Source organism: Gastrolobium bilobum, unplaced genomic scaffold (genome assembly GCF_033153095.1).
Source record: "Gastrolobium bilobum isolate Gb01-03AN ecotype WA unplaced genomic scaffold, APGP_CSIRO_Gbil_v1 utg5188, whole genome shotgun sequence".
NCBI classification, from domain to species: domain Eukaryota; kingdom Viridiplantae; phylum Streptophyta; class Magnoliopsida; order Fabales; family Fabaceae; genus Gastrolobium; species Gastrolobium bilobum.
Window position 1 is genome coordinate 201,343 of NW_026899969.1, and position 18,288 is coordinate 219,630.

General features: G+C 31.2%; 1 protein-coding gene and 1 pseudogene across 1 annotated transcript; one reads left to right on the forward strand and one right to left on the reverse strand.

The window, feature by feature from the left end:
- Positions 1–2,823: 2,823 nt before the first annotated feature.
- Positions 2,824–5,396, reverse strand: LOC133294537 (cullin-1-like). Its single transcript, XM_061493224.1, has 6 exons — positions 5,159–5,396; positions 4,795–4,894; positions 4,459–4,644; positions 4,301–4,348; positions 3,682–3,885; positions 2,824–3,554 (listed from the first exon to the last, which is right to left on the reverse strand). The coding sequence occupies exons 1-6, from the start codon at positions 5,392–5,394 to the stop codon at positions 3,069–3,071; spliced, it is 1,260 nt and encodes a 419-aa protein (XP_061349208.1). The 5' UTR covers positions 5,395–5,396; the 3' UTR covers positions 2,824–3,068.
- A 6,905-nt stretch (positions 5,397–12,301) lies between these two features.
- LOC133294472 (transcription termination factor MTERF5, chloroplastic-like) lies at positions 12,302–14,308 on the forward strand (annotated as a pseudogene).
- The last annotated feature ends 3,980 nt before the right edge of the window (positions 14,309–18,288 follow it).

The window sequence follows — 18,288 nt, forward strand, 5'->3', positions numbered from 1 at the left end:
GTAGAGTTCTACAGAAGGCAACAAGGTTGCGAGATTCATCTCTCCCAAATGAACTGTTGATCTGAGCTGAAATTTTGGTACAAGGTTTATAACATACTGTACTAGAGTTTGACCGTTCAGTTTTGCGATTGGAGCTGTCAAGAGGGAATTATTCAGCTCCAAACAGAGGCCATCGTTTTTCTGCTCTGTTCTGGGCAGTGAAGTTCAGAGAGAGGTTTCTCTTTGGTAAACCGTGCGATTGTCCTCAAAATTGGTCAGTGTGTTCCTCTCTTGTTGTTCTTTAATCTGACCGTTGCGATTTGGGAGTAGACGCTTCTGTTATTTTAGATTAATTTCGGACAGAAGCTTGGTCATATATGTATGTCTCTTGCATTTTTGGTACAACTAGTTGTGAAGTTGTTTTGATGGTGCTATAGCTGATTGTAATTGCTTTGGAATCTTTTGTAATCTCACTTTGTTGATAGTGGAGAATTTGGGTGGACTCCGAAATCGGTCCTGTGGTTTTTACTCCTAACATTGAGGAGGTTTTCCACGTTAAAATTGACTTGTGTTGCTTGGTGTTTTTGGTTCATGCATAGTTGTCATTAGAACATATATTTTGCTTGTTGGAAACCATTCTAAACAGGTCCTGGAAGGGGAAATTAGTGTTTATTTCCCAACACATAGTTAGCAAGACAGTTGTATAAAGCACTAACAGAAATAGGGCCCGTTTGGATGGGCTTTTTCTTCTTTATAAGTTACTTTTTTATTAAAAAAAGCACTTTTCATTTTTAGTTCGTTTGGGTGTCTGCTTTTAAAAGAAGCAAAAGTCACAAAAAATTCAAAAATCTACTTTTTTCTGAAGCTAAAAATTTTAACTTCTAAAAAAAGTAGAAGTCAAAAGTCAATTTTTTTTTTTCAAAATCTAAATATTTTTATAAAAATATAAATAGCTTTAACTTTTGTAAAAATGACTTCTAAAATAAAGAAGAGATAAAAGTTACTTTTTTCAAAAGTGCAAACAAACGGGTTCATAGAATTGGAGTTTGGAAGCAACCACACCCTTTTATCAGGACCATCCTCAAACATGGGAGGGAGAGTGTTACGGATAATTTTAAATTACATTATTAGGCAGCCATGCTCTCAAATTAACAAAATCTCACCTCACATGATGGAATGACCACATCTGCTACCTTCATATTCTCAAAATTATACAATCTTATGTTATTTAAAATAGAGATGTCAAAATGGGTCAACTCGTCCTATTAAGCCGTAGCGGCTAGCCCATTTGGGCTAGGACCATATGAATCTCAATAATAAAGGTCTGCATGGGTCATAAGCCCTGTGTGTTAGGACCAGCCCACGGGTCACCCAAAATTATAATTTCATAAATTTTTTTATCATATTCAATATATTAAAAAATATTTCAACAAATAAATATTTAACACTTTCTTAACATATTTTATACAAATTACAAATTTTTATAATTTAATGAAATAATATTTATACACAAATATACAAGTGAAAATTTAGTTACTACCTTTACTAAATTTATTATTAAAGGATGCCATAAAAAAATTGTTCTATTTTCATTTGAACCAATGAAATTACAATAAGTTTAATAAAATTGACAGCTTATGTTGACCTTAAAATGTACAGAGTTCACTTTTACCTTAAAATTTGTTGTGTAAAAGTAATAATTCTATAATAACATCATGTCTGAAATAAATAACAAATAGTGTATTACATTTAATCTAGTTCAACGTGCATATTACTAAATAATCTAGTATCTAAATATTGGTTGTGTTTTGTTGTATTATGGCATCATTAATACTTCTGAAATGTTGAATGAACAGCCAAATTTTCCTCCATTCCAAGAATATTCTCGGCAGAGCAATTCTTGCTTGCTGGCGCACACTTGATATATAACATTTTCAGTTCATCTTTTTTGCAAAAAAACCATGGGAAAAGCCATGTAAATGAATCAACAGAGCCATTAATTCAGAATAAAAAAATATTGGATTTTTAAGAGAGAGAAAGAATGAGAGACATGTTTACCTGAGCTTGATGAAGCACAGAGCGAGACAAGGACGAAGAAAAAAGAGAATGCAAGAGAAGCCATGCTCAGTTTCAAAGAGAAGAAGAGAATGCAAAACAGAATAGGAAAAAAGTTGCAATTAATCGATCATTTAATCGAATAAATAAATTTTTGATACTTAATCGATTGCATATATCATGTAATCAATCGATTAAATAGGGACAAACGTGTGTATAATTTTGGGACGGGGACAAAATAATTATTTTTTATTTAATTAAGAACAAAAGGATAGAAAAACCTAAAGTTTTCCCTAATTAAAACTAGTATTTTTTTTATTTAAAATTTAAATTAAAAAACTCTTATTTTCTTCACCCATGATTTTTATTATGTATATTTTTTTTCACTTAAAATGAGATAATTTTATGTCCTAGGACAAAAACAAACCTCAATCCCTACTTTTATATGAAGGAAAGATCACATGTTTGAATAAATTCCTAAACATGCACAGTTAAAAAAAACATCTTGTATGATTTAAATATCGGGTAAAGGCAAGTGATATCTGACTATTCTCGATTTAAATCTCGAGTCATCTAATTTGGAAACTGTCCAACTAGATATCGTCCGAACTCTTATTTATTTAATTTTTTTTCTAGTTATTTCTTAATTTCTAATTTTTTATTTTGTTTTGATTTTTTTTCAAATGCTTCAAATATATTATAAAATATACGGACAACTTCACTTATCCAACCTAAATGGATTGTATCGTTTTGTTTGGCCAAAATTTTCGTAAAAATCAAACCATACCTATTTAATCAATTTACTGAATTTAGGGTTTAATTTCTCCAAAATTCAAACCGACTCCAAAGTCACTCTAAAATGTGTATTTTACTTGTTCTATAACTTGAAAGGAAAATTGGTCTAATGCACTTATTAAGTTTATATAAATATTTCTTCAGTAATAGAGTGACATAAAAGAGGAAAGGAAAATCTAAGCATGAAATAAACCCATAGTCTATATGTATAATTTCAGCTGAAAATCTCAAGATACTATTCAGTGTTCACGAAATTCATCTTCCTCTGGTTGGATAAAGTCATCCTTAATGTTGAAGAATTTGCGGATTTCATCTGGAGTCTTACCTCTAATCATTTGTGCTACTTCATTGGTCGTAAGGTCTAGCAAACTTTTGATGTTCAAGTAGTTTGCAGACACAATAAGATCAAACAGAGTTTGTTGGTGAACCTTCACGAATTCAGTATCCCATTCCTTGAGATCAACATCTGAAGTGTCTTCTTTGTAATTGGAATTGGAAGCTTTGGTGTGCTTATTGCAGTATTCAATGACCATGGCCAAGATTCTGCTACTCACTATAGAAAAATGAATGCTATCAATATCACTTGAAGAATAGGATTTAATAGCATCCTTGATTGTTTTTGACATAAGTGCCACGGAATAGTCTATTTCAAACACATCTCCATTAGAGCTTATCAAGTTGATTTTCTTTGATGAAGCTATTGGACTGTCATGCAATTTCTCTTCCTGCAACCAATAGTGTAACCCCTTAGGCCTTACCTTAGCTTTCAAGTTGCATGCACCATTTGGTAATTGGGATAAAAACAGCACTAGAATTCCTTAAATAGTTATACAGGTTTTCTCATGCGTTTACCTTTGGCTTGTTATACTTAAAGGAAGAACTTGCTATCCAAGTTGAAGCCCCATCATAATAGAATGCTACATTTTCTATAATCATTCTTTCCGCAAAGTGTTTTGCATTGATTATTCTTGTGCTATCTCCAATCTCAGAGTAGATAGCCAACGTGTTATTAATCAATGTTCGATTGATCTGCTCTCCTGCACGTTCCTGATCAATCTGGATGCCATGAAATGAATAAAAAGACATTACAGTGAAAATCAGGTGAACCGGAGGGTGGAGGGAAGAAAATCACAATGATGAAACCCATATGAATGTTTCAGATTGATTGTGGCAGCATTTTGAAAAACAAGTCCATCAAGTGGAACAGTAAAAGGAACATAATCAAATTACTTCCATTCAACCGCATAACAAAATTATAGAAACACCAAACATCATTAAAGCACATTACAGAATTTCAGACATAGTAAAACCCTTTTTTTTTTAATTACAATGTGACACTGTATTAGATAGTTGACAATGAAAACAACAGAGCCATAGTGCACCCCAAGAAGATAAATCAAGTACATAGTCTTTAAAGAGCGTACATACGTTTTCAAAGGGCATACATAATAAAATGGAAAAGATAAAATACCATATATAGTATAGCATCCACCACTTGTTTATTCATCTCACCATATACCTGAGACACATACATGAAGTAAACTCAAGAGTTAAAATAGGGGAAAGAGGAAAAGAAAAGAAAAATCAGAAAATCATAATGTAACTTTTCAAAAGAATCTCATCACCAACCAAGTCATAGAAGGATAAGAAGCTAGTTTCTAGAAGAGAAGGAAGCTCCCATCTAGGGATATCATATCTGTTAAGATAATTAAAGAATCTTGAGAGCCACCTGGTCATAATTTTGTGATTTGACCATCTTCTGAGTAGTTCTCTCAACAAATTTTCATCTTTCTTTCCTCGCAAAGATGGCAGAACCTAGTAAAAGGAAAATCTCATTTAATTTTAATCATGTCAACAATAATGTCTGTACTATTGGATCTTGACATTCCATGTATGCCAAAATCCTGATGGTTGATGCACGTGAATAAGTGAACAACTAAAGTTAGTATCCGAAATTAGACTTACAGTGGAATTAATATATTCTTCAAAGATCTTCTTATATTGGTCATATAGTTTCTTGGAATTTTTAAGATGCTGTTGATCTGTACACAATTCATAAACAGTTCTAGACACCAGAGTTAAGACCATACAAGGCGGTATAAATGGGGAGAAATTTTTTTAGGATATCAATTTCACAATGCAACTTACAAGTTTGCAAATCCATATAGCAGGAAAATTAGGGTTATCATTATAAATTTGCAATTCATACTGAATTATATTACTGAAATCAAATTGAATACTAAGTTTTTTTAAAAATTTCTAATGACAGCAAAGTTCAAAGTTCAACAAGAATGAAAGAAAATTAACCAAAGAAATTTGTGTAGGATACGTATAATAGGACATGTATTCCTGAGATGTGAAACTCGAGTTGTCAACCCCTTCTACTTGATTAATGATTCTGTCAACAGCTGTCTGAAGCAAAGGCCATCCTTCCTCAAAACTCTTGCTGGATTTTTTGCATTCTGTGTTTGAATTCATAGGCTCTGAATCAGCAGGAAAGGTCTTGAATGAAAGCGACAATATGTACATGGAAAGCATCAAACACATATGTCGACGATCATTCATAGTGAGGTAGCGGAATAACATGGGAAGAGTTGTTTTTTTTATGTGTATAATAAACAAGGCAACAATTTATTCCACATAAAAATAAAAGTCTTAGCCGCCAGGTTTGAAAATTCAACAACATGGTCAATATATATATATATGTGGGGCATTGAGACAGATAACCTTGCATGCTTGCACTGCCACTGAGTGCTGAGATGGATTTTTCTTGAGATGGTGTTTAAGTTAATTAATGAAAAACTTTTTCTACACGGATATCACATAATTTCTAAGTTGAGTGGTCGTAAACTTTTCAACCATGACTTTAAGCACACTACCAGAAATTTTTAGCCACTTTTTTAAGTGGCTAAGTGAGGACATGTGCACTTTTTCTATGCATTTATCTTTATGAGAAAGAAGTATAATGTTGTGAGAAAGTGTTTAGGTTATGTTATAGAGATAAAAATTGTGGGATCCACACTTATTTTCAAAAATAAAAAAAATAAAAAAGTGTAAGTCCCACAATCTCTATTTCTACAACATAACCTAAACACTTTCCTACAACATTATACTTCTATTTTCCTTTATCTTTTAACAAAAAATTATTGAAAATCCGATTGAAAATTGATTTGAGAATTACATGTATAGCTAATAACAAATGAGAGAATGAATCTGTTCATATTATATGAAATTATGCAGTCGTATAAATATAAATCAAATGAGAGAATGTATTAGAATTAAAAATAAAATAACATAATCATGATTTGTATCCGTATGATGATAATGTTGTAGAGGATATGCCTCCCTCCTTGGATAGGAGATTAGTCTCGTCTCATCTTTCTTCCAGTAGCGAAGTTTAATACACTCATTGTTCCAATGAGAGGCTAGCCTACAAAACCGTATCCCGAGAGCAAAATGACCAAAAGAGATTGGACGAGGATATCCAAAGTTATACCAAAGTTTTATATTCTCTGGCTGATACAAAAACATGGTGGGCCCTATCATGTTTTTAAAATAAAAAAGTAATTTTTTTTGCTAAATCTATCATATGAGGAAAATAGTTATACAGTGATAGCAGAAGTTTTTTTCCAAACTAAAAAAACTCTCGGCCAAACAGTGTGTGACACCTTACCAAAAGCGCCGCTGTGGCCTGTGGCCACAGATTAACATGGGCTTAAATAAATTTCTTACTTTGGTCCATTTTCTTGACCCAACTTTCAAAATTATACGGACATGTCCTTTTCTAGAAAGCCCAATATGCCTTTTTAAATAAAATCTGTTTTATGTCGATATTCAATACTTACACTCTTACGTGATCATCATTTCTACGGTTGAATTTTGTTTTATTTGGATACAATTACGTATATCTTGTCCATGCATGCAATATTAAAAAGTAATTAATTATCTAAGTGTTGCTAATTTAATTGAACGAGTGAGGATTTGGAAAAGTTAGGAAGTTTAAATTATAATGACAACTTTGTAGATACATATATAAAAAATATAAAATCCCTTGACTAGCTTGATAATTTTATATTTCTACATAATAGTTCTTCTACTACTACAATGCTGCACGCCATTTTTATTTTAAATTTGTAAATTCTTTTAATTAATTAATTAATTTATTTTTTATTGATTTTTTTCTAATTTATATGGAGAAAGTTATACTTACGACCTATTTTTGTTTACAACCTCTTATAATCATATCTTAACCGTTGATTTCCGTTAATCAATGGTTAAGATATTTGCAAATTAAATTTATTAATTAATTACTAATTCACAATAAATAATAACCATTGATTGGCAGAAATCAACGGTTAAGATATGATTGTAAGAGGTTGTAAATGAAAATAGGTTATAAGTATAACCTTCCCCAATTTATATATTTCTAGAATTTTCAAATTTTCGAAATTTTTTATAGTTACTTTGCTAAAGTATATGGGTTTTATGTTTATCATGTAACATGATATAACATCACTTTCCTACACACACATTAAAGAGGTGGGATCCACATGTTTTTCTTTCTCTTTTATCATTCCACTTTCTCTCTCCATTTTTGTGTGTGTGTGTTGGAAACAATACTTAAATCATGTAACATAACACTAATAAAACCAAAAGTATATTCATAACAAGTTAAAAAAAATAATTTATTACATATATTGATCTTAAATAGAAAAAGAAAATACATTAATATAATTTCAATTAAGTACTTTTTTTTAACTTATTTATCATCTTTCAATTTTATTCTTGCACGGTTTGATGAAAATAATATGTATTTAATTTATGGTATTTAAGTTTGGGTTTTATAAGAGTTATGTTGTAGGAAAAGTGATTGTGTTATGTTATAGATATTCGTTTTGCATGTCGAAGTTTTTTTTTTTGCTGCGGGTCCCACAAAGTGTTGTGTGTGTAGGAAATTTTTTGTGGTCATGTTAAATGATAGACGATAAACCGTTTAAATTTCTCCCCTCAGATGAGAAAACTTTATCTTCTGCAAGCTCAAAATAACGTCATTTAGAGGTTAAGAAAAATATATTTTTATAATTCTAATTTATTTCAAGACTATATTAGTATTTATCATTATAATTTTCTTAATCTTATAATCTCAAAATGACGTCGTTTTATGTTCATTGAAAATAATTTTATTTTTATAAATAACTTTATTTTCAATAACTAGAGAAATATTTATCTCTATATTTTATGTATGGGTTTGTGTTTTCTAAAGTTACTTTAGATAACTTTATCTAATGTTCACCGAAACGACGTCGTTTTGGGGCGAAAATCATGGTGTTTTTGTAATTTTAATTTATTTCAGGGTTATAATAGTCTTTATCATTCCAATTTTTAAATTTTTTAACCCCAAAACGACGTCGTTTTGATGAATATTACATAAAGTTATCTAAGGTAACATTAGATACTTTTTTCCCTTTATGTATATTAATAATGAAATATATGTTTATCATATTGCATGAGATAATTGTATCTCATGCAACACACCAATTAGTAGATGATATGAGACCCACTAAGAAGAGAGAAAAAGAAAAAAGTGGATCCCACCAACTTTTTGTATGTATATGAGACAATTTTATTTTATACAATTAATAAACATATTCCCCATTAATAATATGATTTGATATTTTTTTATGTTATAGGAGAGAAATTTATCTTCAATACATACGTAAAAATGTGTGGGGTCTATATTTTCTCTTTCTTCTTTTCACATAGACCCATACGAGCCTATATACTTTTATGTGTATGTATACAAGAGATATATTTATCTCCTATAATATGAGAAACATTAAACCCTTAATAATGTTAGCACAAGGTGAATAAAAGTTTTTATAAATATGTATAGGAAAAAAAGAGCTAATGTTACTTTAGATATTTTTGTCTAATGTCACCAAAACGATGTCGTTTTGAGGTTGAAAAATTAAAAAATTAGAATGATAAGGACTATTATAACCCTGAAATAAATTAAAATTACAAATATACCATGATTTCTACCCTAAGGGCATGTTTGATACATAGTATAAGATAATGTCTGATAGTATAAGGCATGATTGTATAAGACCTGATTAAATTTTAATATTATCCAGCTTTTGACATGATATTGTATAAGATACTATATTATATAAGTAATATCATCCAATGTTTGGTAATACACTATATAATACTAGATAGGTTAAAAATAAATATTTTTGTCAAAATACCTTTTAATAATGAATTTACATAATTCTCCAAATATATCAGATGATATCATTTTTTATAGAAATATGTTGATCAGTGTGTCCAAAAAGTATATTGATTTTTATAAAAATAAAAATCTCCAATATTTTAAAAAATTATTTTTTATTTTAACATACTAATATCAAAATAATATATTAATTCTTGAGAATTGCATTGTTTAATACATCAATCCCTTATCAGGCCTAATCCTACCATCCTAGGCTTGATTAAGTTATACATCATTTTGATATATAAAGGGATCCTATTATATAAGCTTATACTATACGATGGTCACACCAAATAACTAAAAATATCGTAACGAATAGTATAAGCTTATACTATCAGGTCTTATACATCACACCAAACATGTCCTAAAACAACTTTGTTTTGATGAACATTAGACAAAATTATCTAAAATAACTCTAAAAAAAATGAACCCATATGTATGGACTTTTTGACCACTATACCCTTTTTTTAATAATTAATTATCAAATTGACCCTATTTATAAACTATTTCAAAAATTTAACCTCTCCAGAAAACATAACACCAATCTGCCCCTGTTTGACCATTGACTATGAAGCCTAGCCGGGTACACCCCTCCCTATCCGGGTATATTTCTAAATTTTTTACCTACCCGGGTACACCCCTCCCTACCCGGGTATATTTCTTGAATCTGAAAAATGTTTGAATTATTTACCCGGGGGGTTTGAGAGGAACAAAGAAAGAAAATAGGGCTGTTTCTGTTTAATCTATTTCTAGCTGTAAGCAGTGATGCATCATGATGAGTTGTTAGCATCAGAAAGATGGATCAGCAGATTAACCGCTCAATAGGTGAAGAAAAAAAGGTCATTTTTTATCACTGAAACAATGATTAAGGCCGAATAGAATCAAACGAGAAAGACAAATTCTGAATCAGCAGATTCATTTACATAATCACAGCACAAACTTCCAAAGTAGGAACGAGTATACAGCAGAATAAGCGAAAACATTCTACTAGCCTTCTTGGAATTTCTCATAAACCAAACTAAGGCACGGTATATGTAGAAAGTAGAAACTGCAAACAAAGGTATGATTATTTACCCGGGTACACCCCTCTCTACCCGGGTAAATAATTCAAACATTTTTCAGATTCAAAAAATATACCCGAGTAGGGAGGGGTGTACCCGGGTAGGTAAAAAATTTCAAAATATACCCGGGTAGGTAGGGGTTGACTTCATGGTCAACGGTCAAACAAGAGCAGATTGGTGTTATATTTTCTGTAGAGGTTAAATTTTTGAAATAGTTTATAAATAGGGTCAATTTGGTAATTAATTATTAAAAAAAGGGTATAGTGGTCAAAAAGCCCATATGTATGAGATAACGAGTTCAGTAAATATAACTCTTACACAGTACTTGATTATTTTTATTTTTTATTTTTTTAATAGCATTTTAATTATTTTTAAAAAGAATAATAATTTTTAAACAAAACAACTAAACAGTAGTGAAATTTTATTGTTAACGTTTAGTTAATTAAAATAATAATTGTAATTGGTTAAGTTTATCTAGTCATCAAAGTTCAAAAGCGATAAGTTGTATGATATTTTTTTTACAAAATATAAACAATTCAATTAGATTATGAAATAAAATGATCACATTATTTTTTATATAATTATATATGCGTGTGTATATATATATATCTAAAAATTTTAGATAACACACTACAAAAATAGCGCCCTGCAGCGACATTCGTTTTACCACATTTATTAGAATGATGGTAAAAATACAAAAGTACTCTCAATTTACTACATTATTTTACAAATGTAGCAAAATTACTCTTAATTATTTTGTTTTCACTTAATCCTAAAAAGACGTTTTTCTCATCTCAAAATAACTTCATCCTTTCTGAGCTTAGCCCTAGATGAATTTTTCGTTCGCGGTATGAGGCAACTATCCTGTTTCGTTCCTGATTCCCTATTCCTTTATTTCTTTCCCAATTCCAATCCTTAGGGTAAGATTTATCACTTCTATTATAAATGGAACTTTCTGCATCATTTGCTCCAAAGCATTTTTTTAATAGGTTGGATTAAACTTTTTCCCATTTTATTCTAATCAGTTTGGTGTCGATTCACTTTTCATCTTCGTTGCCACAATGATGACTTTTGATGCATTATACTCATTCTGAATTGAGCTGCGGAAAAACCTCATTCTGAATTCTGACACGGAGGCACCACCGGACGAGTTCCTCTCTCCGCCTCCGTCGCCTCCTCAGCTTCGTTACGACGACGGTAGAATCTCTTCTTTGTTTTTCATCGTTTTTCTGTCTCGTTTCTGTGTTTGTTTATTCGATTCGATGAATGAATAGAATTTCCCTTTGATTCTCATTATCGTTAATTTTGATTGAATGCCTCAATCTCTGGAAGGATCAGTATGTGAAGCTCGAGTTCTTTCAACCGAAATAATAATAACAATAACAATAATAATATTATAATGCAATTGTAATTTCTTATCCCAGTTTTTCTGTGGATTAGATTCAGAGGAGGAATTCAAGTGAGGAGGCTATGGTTTGAGGAATTGGTTAAGGGGAATTTTTTAACATGAAGAAAAATAGATACCAGATTGACATTTTATTCTCTATTGTAGAATTTTTTTACTTAAGATGAGAACAACTTTGTTGAAGTACAACATGGAGAGAAATAAGCTATCATGTTGTTCTTCATGGAAGTGTTATTTTATTTTTTTGGGATGAAAAAGTCGATATTTGCCATGAGTATTGGGATACCACTATGCTATCTTGGTTTTGGTGTTATCTTTATCTCGATTTTTAAAAATCTAGGTTTTCAGAATAAATTTTAAGCTGTAATTCATTGACACTGTTGTTTCTACCTCTAACACGTTTAAGACGACAACACTACATGTTGTCAGTTTAATAACTTTAATCAGTGCTGTTAGGTATAAAATTTATTAAAATTTTAATATTTGGCACAATTTAGATAATTTATAAACATTCCTGTTATAGAGGTCGTGTGACTTCCAGTCTCTTATGTGCTTGTTTGATACTTCCCAAATATCCTCTCCAATTGGGGCAAGGTTTGGTCCTTTGTTTCTACTGATTTGTGTTCCTGTAAGTCTTTCTTTCGATTTCTTTTGAGTTTTCAAATGAAGTGTCTTTCTTGCTAAGCTTTTTCAGAAATCCAAATCTCCCTGAATGGTCGAGTCTTTTGTTTGGACATGATTCTTAGTAAGATTAATACAAATGATATGCTACAGCTTCATGGACCAAAGAAAGCTGTCTGTTTGTGTTTTGTGTGGTTCTATTTCAGAAACAGCTGACCACTTGTTTTTACATTGTATTGGTGCTGGTTTTGTTTGCTATAAGTCGTTTAATATTATGTTCTTCGAGTCTAGGGCAGTTCTTATTGATTTACTTTGGAGGTTTTGGAAATTGGAAGTATCAAGGATGGAAAAACTTTATGCTTGTAGTTCTTTGGTGTGCTCATAGCTGTTATTAGCATGCCGTAACAATGCTAGGGACATATAATGTCTCTTTTGCTCTCCATTCTTGTGATCTGATCCTATTTGATTTCTTGTAGTATATATAGTAGACTAGTGGTGAAATGTCTTTCATGATTACTTATTAGCAAAATACTACAAATCAGAAATGTCTTCACTTCACTTTAATTTATTTAATATTTTTATGGCTTGTAATTCTTATCCAAGCTAATATTTATTTGAGCTTTGGGTATTATGTAGTGATGTAATGCTCTGCATAACTCTGGGTGTATCAATGTTTATATTGTGGTTCTTATTATAGAGTCTGAACTTTTTATTTTCCTTTATGAATATTTTATTATCAGGACTCAACTTCATTTTTCTGCAAAGTTCTTCTTTTGCTAGGCAAAATCTGGTAAGCATTTTATTTTTTATTTTTTTTAAAAAAAGAATAGGTGTTGCAATTGATACGAAGTTAATGTACTATTCTATTGAGCATAGACATGGAATTATGCTTTTTATTCAGGCATTGATGGGTCTTTAAACTTAAAAGTGATGGCTCCCACTATGTTAGCAGCAAAAAAGGAAGAAGCCAAGGTTGTATTAACCTTGTATTTAAAGGAACGTGGTTTGAGCAATGCAATTGTAGCTAGAACCACCAACAAGTCAGATCTCTTTATTGATCACCTTGTCTCAAAGCTTCACTCTAAGCACAAATCTCGGTACCTCACAGGTTTGGTTGCAACATATTAATTAATTTTCTTTCATAACTTTGAAGGAGAACCTTGGCACAATATTTGGTGTTGTTTTCATTGTTGCCATGTGACCCGGAGGTCACAATTAGCCTATTGCAAATGCAAGAGAAAACTGCCTATTACAGATGCACTAATCTGCCCTTTTTTCTTTCTTGACTTTCATCCATATTGGGTCCTGCTAATCACAGTATCATTGACATAAACAGGGAGAGAGCTTATAACACTCGAGATCATGGATGCTCTGATGTCTTATCTTGAAACCCTTTTTGAAGAGCATGGAGAAATTCTAGTGGATGTAGTGGAAAACTATCCAAACCCACCTGTTAAGGAAAAATCCACCGTGCCAATGCCAGTTCCTCCTCCTAGTCCATCACTAGACTCTAAGAAGCTTAAAGTTGTGTCTCGATTGAGCGAGATAGACCCAGCTGTTGGTAAGCTTTGCCCTCATATTGTGTATCTCACGGGGCTTGGTATGGATATCGAGAAGATCAGAAGTATCATACGATGATTCCCATATTTTTCCAATTGTAGTATGGAGGGTAAAATTAAGCCATTAGTTGAGTTTTTTCTTGAACTTGGAGTTCCAGAAGAAAACGTTGCAATCATCCTTACTAAAAGGCTTCAATTATGTGGAATAAGTCTATCTGAAAACCTTAAACCCACCATGAAGTTCTTAGAATCTTTGGGTGTTGACAAGGAACAATGGGCTAAGGTGATCTACCGCTTCCCAGCATTGCTAACTTATAGCAGGCAGAAGCTGACGGAAAGTGTAAATTTTCTCTATGAGGTGGGGCTCTCAGAAGAGAATATAGGTAAGGTTTTAACTCGCTGCCCCACTATTGTTAGTTACAGTGTAGAAGATAATCTCAGACCATCATCTAAGTACTTCAGTTTTTTAAGGGTTGATGTTGGCATTCTTCTATTCAGGTGTCCACAGACTTTTGGTCTTAGCATTGAGGCTCATCACTCTCCCCCTTCAACACAACATTGACCATGGTTGTGTTCTTCCCTGGTTGCAAGAAAGGAGGCATTTTATTAATTGGATTATTTTGTAAACTTAGGTCCTTGATATCACCAATGGCTTGTAATTAATTGAATTATCAGGAATATGACTGCTACATTTTATTACCAACCTGCGGGACTTCATGGTTGGGGTATTGATGTCCCTTCCCCTGGATCTTCTAGAAAATTCGGGAGATTCCTCTCAACGGGCAATGCTAGCAAGCACAAATTTTATGCAATTCATGCATCCATTTCTCACGCCTCTGTTGTTGATCCTACACCACTCTCCATTTCTGACGATTCATCATCATGTAAGGAATTATTTTTCTAACAACTCTTTGTATTCAAAATTATAGACATACTGAATAAATTAGCAACTAACTAGTAACTCCTCTACCTAAACTACTTTCTAACTAATGCTAATCTGTGGTGATCTGATTCTCGTTATTTAGATTGTGAACTATGTGTCAATACTGTAATCCAATTCTTTAGTGGTTTTTGATTACTGAATAAACCAAAGGGTCTTGATGCTCTGCTTTATCTTCTTATTGGTGGGTGTTCTGAACTTGTTTTATAGCTGAGAGTACTTTGATATTGATTCGTCATGGTGAGTCTTTGTGGAATGAGAAGAACTTGTTCACTGGATGTTGTGATGTGACTTTGACCAAAAAAGGTGTGGAGGAAGCCATTGAAGCTGGTAAGAGGATTAGCTATATACCGGTTGATATAATTTTTACGTCTGCACTGATTTGAGCACAGATGACAGCTATGCTTGCAATGACTCAGCACCGCCAGAAGAAGGTAGTGAGCCTGTTTATATCGAAATTGCAAGTCACTTTCTTGAAGATGATTCTTAGTGTAGAAAAATGCTTTATATTAAGCTAACTAAATTATTTTCTCCATAATCCAAACCAATGTCTTTATTTGGATTTTCAGCTTTCACAACAACGGCAATTTCAGTGTGGAGCTTATCTTTTCTGATATCAAAAGCTTTGACATCAAGATTTTCAACATTGTAGATAGGTATGGTGGGCTTAACTAAGTAATATAAACCTACAACAATGGCCACCAAGATGAAAATGAAGATGAAGATGCTGCAAAAACAGCAACGGAAGCAACTAAAGCAGTAGCAGCAGCACCTTAGCCATCCACATCCTCTAGAGCCACGGTGACGATGGTACGGAACTTTACGTCCATAAAGAGGTAAGTCATTTAGTATTTCTTGTTATTGTGTTTACCTAACATATTGAACTGTCACAATAGAAAGCAAAATTTCAGGAATACAATTCTCTTTTCTAATTGAGACTAATGTTTGATTCTAATTTTTCTTATTTTGAGCATCCCCTCCAATGATTGACCTTGTTTTAATGCAGACCGATAACGTACGATAGGAATTCTCTGAGTACAGACACACTCGTTAATTAAACGACGAAACATGAAGAAGCAAGGGTAGTCGCTGGTAAATTCTATGGGTACTATTTTGTCATATCACTTCACTCTGTTCATTTAAATTAATTCTCATTTTGTTATTTTTTTATTAAATATTTTGTTCCCCTCCCCTCTTCTCTTCTCTTCTTCTTACTATGGATGGATCACATGATATCTACTCATTGAGTTTATTAGTTTTTCTTTTATCTTTTATTTCTTTTCTTGACTTCATTTCCCAAGGGCATTTTTTCCTTCCCACTTTTGTATTCTATTATTCTATTATGTGGTTCTTGTTCTGAAAATAAATAAAATAAAGAAAATAACTGATGGATCTTCTAATTTCTTCTTGTGTAGATTTGTATATTAATAGTATATTAACATAATATGGAATTGATTTGTGTAGGTGTGATCTGGTAGATGGCATTTCAAAAGACTAGGATGGCATACAAGAACAAGTTCTAAATGGATGATATGGAAAATTTGTACTACCATATTTTTTTATGGAATTGAGGAGATACTTTTTTGTATAGATGTCCCGTAAGTAAACTTTTTATTAGTTTTATTTGGCAATTTTTTCCCTTTATGATATTGGTAGAAAGCTTGAAAGCTTGATTAGCTTATATAAATTGAAAACATGATGGGTTGTACAAATTTTTCAATGATAATAGAATATAATGTTTGGTGTTTGGTTCACATTTTAATGTGTTCACTAAATTGTGTTTGAGCTATTTTCAACATTATTTTCTTTATTATTGATATTTATCGAATTCATAATATTTTTAATTTTAAAAAAGGAATTTTGTATATTTATCCATAGTCATGGATGTGGCTAAAAAAAATTTAGGCAAAAATTAGCCACATTTTTCTATTGTGGCAAACAAAACAGTTTACCCACATTTATAAAGTGGATAAATTAGCAATAAATGTGGCTAAAAAAAGGCTACCACACTCAGTCATAGTGTGGCAAAGTGAGTAAAATAATGTGGCTAAATTATTGCAACACCACTTCTAGCCACATTTAATCAAAATGTGGTAAAACACGTTAGCCACATTTTTTATCAATGTTTGCCACATTTTTAAATGTGGCTAATCAGCATTTTTTTTGTAGTGACACTATGAATTATATCTTTAATTAATGAAAATTATTTAATAATTAATGAACTATTAATTATTAACATTTTATGTTTAAAATAGTTTTATCCTCTAAATTGCTTAATTATCAAAATTATCTTTTATTTTTTTCTGTTCCAAAAAATCTTTAAGTTATCAAATTAACACAATGCTTTTCTAATAACTGATTTGAAACAAAAATTAATTGAAGGATGAAATTGAAAACTAAAAAAATTAGAAGAAGAAAGGATTTTTTCTGTCGAAATTATTTTATTCAAAACTTCAAGAAAAAGTTATGAAATTATTAAGACTGAGCCATAAAAATATACTAAAAAAATAAAGGGGAACAGTTATAATTTTTTATCTTCTAAATTTTTTTTACTTAACATGTCAAAATAAATATAAGGACTTATATGTATATAAAATTAAAAGTGTATCTAACTAACATATAAATAATAAAATTCAAATATTATATTTTTTTTCAATTATACTTTGCAAGAGTATAAGTATATTTTGAAATACATGTAATTTTCTGCAATGTAAATTTGACAATAAAGCATAAATTAGGGAAATTACTTATTTGTTCATAAATTTTACGCCAAAATTTATCCGATCGACAATCGCAAATGGTGCCATTTGTCTTACCACAATGATAATTCTAAAATTTTCAATCCATGCATAAAATGAATAAATAAATTATTGTGCATAATAACAGATCCTGAAATACTCTAGTTTTAGAAAGAACCATTTCAAAAACAACTCAAGCCTAGCTAGTCAGTTTCTTTCAATTAATTGTTTCCCTTATTATAATTGGGAGAATAGCTTCTCTATTCATTCATATGGTAAGTGGTAATAAAAAATTACAAAAAAAAAAGAAGAAGCAAAACATGGTAGGTCCCATGATCGATCCCTATGCAGGAATGGAATCAAATCTACGGTGACAGGAGAATTGATTACCCCATTATAATTATGGAATTTGTATCTTTCATGTCATATGACACAAATTTTTTTTTCTACACATACAATATTTTATGGGGTCTGCACTTTTTAAAGTAAAAAAAAAAATTAAAGCACGCAAAACGAATCTTTATAACATTACACAATTACTTTTTTTACAACATAACTCTTATAAAACCCTATAATTATATGATGATGCTTTCATGTACACATGTATAATTAAAAAGCCTTGCACAAGTATAGCCGCTATCTTGGTAATCAATAAATACACAGGAGCAACTGAAGCAAAGATTAATACAGAGCATGCAGTAAAAAAGATGGTGATCACTTGTTACAACTAACTTTATGTAACTTTAATAAAAATTTGGTAGAAAAACTTTGCTGCCCTTATAATTTCCCCCTACTTGAATTGGATTAGTTGGACAACGGTGAAAAAAAATGGTAACCACATTCAATAAAGAAAGTTACAATATA

Excerpts from the sequence above, each read along its gene's own strand:
- LOC133294537 (XM_061493224.1), bottom strand. The coding sequence starts at position 5,394 with ATGAATGATCGTCGACATATGTGTTTGATGCTTTCCATGTACATATTG. Across the intron at positions 4,349-4,458 it reads TCTTATCCTTCTATGACTTG|GTATATGGTGAGATGAATAA; the intron begins GTTGGTGATGAG and ends TATGTGTCTCAG. Across the intron at positions 3,555-3,681 it reads TTAAGTATAACAAGCCAAAG|GAAGAGAAATTGCATGACAG; the intron begins GTAAACGCATGA and ends TATTGGTTGCAG.